The sequence below is a fragment of the Mus pahari genome, chromosome 9 (assembly GCF_900095145.1).
Source record: "Mus pahari chromosome 9, PAHARI_EIJ_v1.1, whole genome shotgun sequence".
Taxonomy (NCBI): Eukaryota; Metazoa; Chordata; class Mammalia; order Rodentia; family Muridae; genus Mus; species Mus pahari.
In genome coordinates this window covers 48,048,564-48,053,679 of record NC_034598.1, presented here as the reverse complement: position 1 = coordinate 48,053,679, position 5,116 = coordinate 48,048,564, and the positions used below count along the sequence as shown (strand labels likewise).

The 5,116-nt window shown below is 39.9% G+C and overlaps 1 protein-coding gene across 1 annotated transcript; it reads right to left on the bottom strand.

Moving 5' to 3' along the window:
• Positions 1 to 2,933: 2,933 nt before the first annotated feature.
• LOC110327035 (olfactory receptor 2AP1) lies at positions 2,934 to 4,022 on the bottom strand. Its single transcript, XM_021205723.1, has one exon. It carries the CDS (start codon positions 3,913 to 3,915, stop codon positions 2,986 to 2,988), a length of 930 nt encoding a protein of 309 aa, XP_021061382.1. The 5' UTR covers positions 3,916 to 4,022; the 3' UTR covers positions 2,934 to 2,985.
• Positions 4,023 to 5,116: the final 1,094 nt, after the last annotated feature.

Below are 5,116 nucleotides of genomic sequence, written 5' to 3'. Positions count from 1 at the left end.
ATTTGGAATGTAAATAAATACAATAATTAATAAAAAGTATAATTTTAAAAACAAAGAGAAGAGGCACTCATGTGGTGCACATACATATATGTAGTAGAATACTCATAAAATCTTGAGGTAACACAATGGCAAAAATGGCATCAAGTTGTTCAGTTGGATGATAATACTAGTCTGGGAAATGAAAGTCATATTCAGAATAAGTCAACTTCAGTAAAGACAATTCCTGACCCTATGTTCAACTTAGGGACCTTGATTCAGACATAACTGGATCCTTGTCTTTGATATAGAAAAGAATTTCAGAACTAGCCAGTAAGAAGCAGAGTTGGTGTTTATTAAAAGATATTTAAATATAGATTTTAAATACAAGGGTTAACAATAATAGAGATGATCAGGAAGAAAGGAGACACACCTGAGGGTATGGGGTCTATAACAGAGCTTAGTACTAAAATGATGGGACAGCTTTCATGTTTGGATGAGTGTAACAAGAGACATTATAGTGTTAAATGTTTATAGTATTCACCAGATGTCAGGTAGTAAAGATGGTTGGCCCAGTTTTGCTCTATTAGATTTCTAATGGTGCTACATAGTGAATATATATTGTATTTGGGAAGGAATTAGGTCCACGACACCAGGAAGTCCATAGATGGGAGGTCAGAGAAGTTGCAAGATATGTCTGTGTAGAACAAATACTGTTATGTAAACATATGAAAAAACTCCAAAATTTCTCTGCATCTTTATTTTGCATAGAACTGTTCACTAATAGTTGAGTTCAATAAATATTTCAATTACTGCTAATTCAGTCACAGTTGATACCAACTCTTCCCACTGGATGTTTAACACATACACACCCATTATTCTTGAAAGTTTTAGTTAAGAAAATAAAATAGGGAACCACCATTACCCACTATGTATCTCAGGCTGGTGTGGTACTTGGAATCTTTTTGCAACTACTTTCTGAGTTCTAGAATTTCAGGCATGGGCCACCATGAAGGAAACATCTTGAGAGAAGTCAAGAACCAAAGGGTGGAGTAAGATGGATTTTTGTGGGCTTCAAATTTTCTAAACAGTTTTATACTGAGCACACAGAGAAGAAGAAGATACATCAAAAGCCAGCAACACAACAACACTGAGAGTAAAGACTGTTAAACCAGTTAGGGTGGCTGGATGGTGTAGTACTTCTTAGGTGGGCTTTGGCACCAGATGGATTTGGCTTTGGACTCTGTGTCATGCATAAGCTGCTTCACTGTGTGAAAGCTTCCCTTTCTTCATTTATAAACCAGGGTTGAATTTTCAGATAGATCTAAGAAGTCCATGTAAAGCACTCCTTGCTAATTCGTTTTGCCAGACTATCAATTCTTAAATGGTCAAGCTCTTTACTTAAATTCTATTTGGTTTCTAGAATTCATTGGTTCATTCATGACCTCAACAGCTTTTCAGTAGGTCTGGCTTTGGGGATGGAATGGTGATAAAAACAGATTATCCTTGCATTCCTCAGCCTTACAGATCAGAGGTAAATACATACCTTAAATGTATCACCATAGTTACAGTGTACTGTGAATAAGGGATCATGGGGAAGCATAAACTGAGGTTGTTGTTTGTTTTATCCATCTATTTTGAAGCTCAATTTAATCACTCTCTTACTTTTTAGCTTCCAATCACCAGAAACCCATATGCAGACTCTATGTCCTATGTTCACATTTGAAGACGGCTAAGATCAAATAAATCATGATCACCCCATACTTCTCATGGTACTCACTCCCTGTAGCATATTATGTTTCCAGCAACCTATCTTTCTTTTATACATTTTAATTAAAAATTTATTTTTTGAGACAGGGGTGTAGCCTTGGGTGTGCTGGGACTCACTCAGTAGACCAGACTGACCTAAAATTTAGAGATTTGATTGCCTCTTCCTCCTGAATGCTGAGATTAAAGGCATGCGCGACTGCCATCCATGCAATCTATCTTTCTTGAGACTTTTGTGTTTGTTTGTTTGTTTGTTTATTTATTGATTGATTGATGGTCTCTCTTTGTCCCTCTGGCTAGCCTGGAATTTACTATGTAGAGCATGCTGGCTTTGAACTTACAGAGATCAGTCTGCCTGTACCTCTCAAGTGCTGGGACTAAACATATATGCCACCACGCTCAGCTACTCTCCACATAATTTTTTACTGCTTTTCTAATTATTCTATTTTGCTCCCTTTACTATTTAAATTTGGAAGGATCTTTAGTATTTAGTATTTGAGTTCTACCAGAGTGTTTTTCTCTACAATCTCCTCTATTTCTACATAATCAGTTATGTATAGTACAGATTCTATATGATTGTAATTGCTAAAAATTCATAGATCTGATCCAATTTCAGATGCCTGAACACTATGGATGTGTAATTTACTTAAAGTGAGGATTTAATTTCATTCAAAACCAAAATAGTTCTTCTTATTTTTCCTTATAGAGTTTGGTCTGAGTGAAATTAATAAGATTTTTTTTCAGTTCCTTGAATTGAAATTTTGCATGCCAATTAGCAATATTCCTTTGATCTTGATTCCTCTTTTCTATTTTGTGTTATTCCTACTTGTCAAGAGTCAGTTTATATATGTAAGTACACTGTAGCTGTCTTCAGACACACCAGGAGAGGGCACCAGATCCCATTACAGATGGTTATGAGCTACCATGTGGTTGCGGGGTTTGAACTCAAGACCTCTGGAAGAGCAGTCAGTGCTCTTAACCACTGAGCCATCTCTCCAGCCCTCATGACTCAGTTTAAATGTCATTCCTTGTGATTTATTGGTTCTAATTCAGACAACTGAGTAACTCAATTGCCTTTCAGTTTTAAAATCTTATTCAGATCATTCCATTAACACTTAACAAGCTGAAATGTGTCTTCAACTTTCACATTGGAGTCAATCTCTTAATTGGGTACCTAGTCAGTAAGAGAGAGCTTGGCACACAATAGGAACTCATTCATTAAGAATTCAATTCTTGAATTCTTTAAAGATTCACAAGTTTTTTGACTGTATCCTTGAATGCTTGCTTCACCTGTTGGTTCCTTAGGGTGTAAATGAAGGGATTCAATAAAGGAGCAACTGAAGTAATGAGAAGGGCTACTCCTTTATTGAATGTGCCCCCTTCTTTTGCTGAAGGCTTAACATAAATGAAAAAGCAGCTCCCATAAGAGAGGGAGATGACAATCATGTGAGAAGAACACGTGGAAAAGGCCTTTGTCCTTTGTTGGGCTGAAGGGAGCTTGAGAATTGTCCTGATGATGAATGTATAGGAGAGAGTTACCAGCATTAGTGTCACTACCAGAGTCACAGATGCCACGAGAAAGACAACTTTTTCAATGAGGCTTGTGTCAGAACAGGAGAGTTCTCGAAGAGGCTCAAAATCACAGAAATAATGATTTAGCCTGTTGGATGCACAAAAGTCCTGCTGACTCATCAAAGTGATGGGAGGTATAATGACCATCAACCCAGCCAGCCAAGAGCAGAGAACCAGATGGGTACAGACTCTGTTGCTCATGATTGTCATGTAGTGCAGGGGTTTGCATATGGCCACATAGCGATCGTAGGACATAGCAGCCAGGAGATAAAACTCTGTTGCTCCAAGAAAGATGGCAAAGAAATACTGAGCAAAGCAGCCAGCAAAGCTAATACTCTTGTTTCCCGTCGTAATGCTGAACAGGACCCTGGGAATGAAGATGTTTGTGAAAGAAATTTCTAAGAAAGAGAAGTTCCGGAGGAAGAAATACATGGGAGTGTGAAGGTGCGAATCCAGCAGGGTGAGGATGAGGATGGTCAGGTTTCCAATCATGCTGAATACGTAGGCAAGAAAAAGAAAAGTGAAAAGTGCCACCTGAAGTTCAGGGACATCCGTGAGACCTAGAAGGATGAATTCAGTCAATGAAGTTTTATTTTTCATTTTTGGATAACAGACAAACAGACAAACAAACTTGAGTGTCAAGATGAAAAAGAGTAATCAGGGTGAAAAAGTTAGAGGTGTTCTGATGAGCACCAACCCAGTGGAACCTGCAGAAGACAGAATGAAACGGACCATGAGCTTTCCCAGACCAACGGCCCATTTGCTTGGTCCTTCCTATTCCCATTTATATCCTATGTAAGAAAATTCTTGCATTTCCTCACATGGAGCTCTCTCTTGAGCCAGCATAAAAGACATATCTACCTCAAAAACAATGTCTAATACGTCTGTGTAATCAGTGGGGATGTCTTTTCTTGAGGAGATGTGAGCAAACATATATTCAACCCAGAGGGAATATTGATAACAGATGATAGAAATGGCTGCTCTCAAGTCTCTCTTGGAGAGTTAATGCATTACTTATGGGCCCATTGGTGACACAAAGGCAGCCACATCACAGAAGAGCCCCTCAGGACATGGGTAATGGCTCATGCAAACTTCACCACTGGAGATGCCCCAGCTGCTTACAGACATCTCCACTGGGTCTACCCTCCTCCAGCAATTGTCTACTGCTTAGCAAGCCCAAAGTGGGGTCTTGTGAGTCTTTAACTGTCTGAGCCTCCAGACCATTCTAAGCAACCTTCTTTCTTTCTTCATATCTACCTCACAAACAATGTCTAATACGTCTGTTGTACAGGAAATGGCTGTACAACTTCAGATGATTAGCAGATGCCTGAGGCTGCTACATCTTTTCAGAACAGTCACAAACTTAATATCCCTGGCATTATTGCTTTCCTTTCTTTTAAAAGGTTTCTATTTATTTTTTGAGAATTTCATACAATACCCAACCCTTCCTAGATCTTTTTCTAACTCCCTACCCACCCAACTTCATGTTTTATTGTGGGGAGCGGGTGTGTCAAGCCCCGTGGTCCCTGTCTGCCAAGAACCTGAGCCTGAACTCTAACCTGAGCTGCTGAGCCTGTGTGGATTGCCTGCCTGCTGAGTTACTGGACTATCACTGGCCTCCCTGGCTGAACTCTGACCGGATCCAGGAGAGGGGGAAGGGATCAGGTCAGAGGACTGAAAACAGGATGCACCCTGGGCTGGGAAGGAGCTGGGGGGTGGGGTGGGCTGGGAGAAAACAGGATGTGCCCCAGAGGGAGCGGGGAGAATTCTGGGGGAGAAGGCTCTAAAGAGTTCAGGTGGG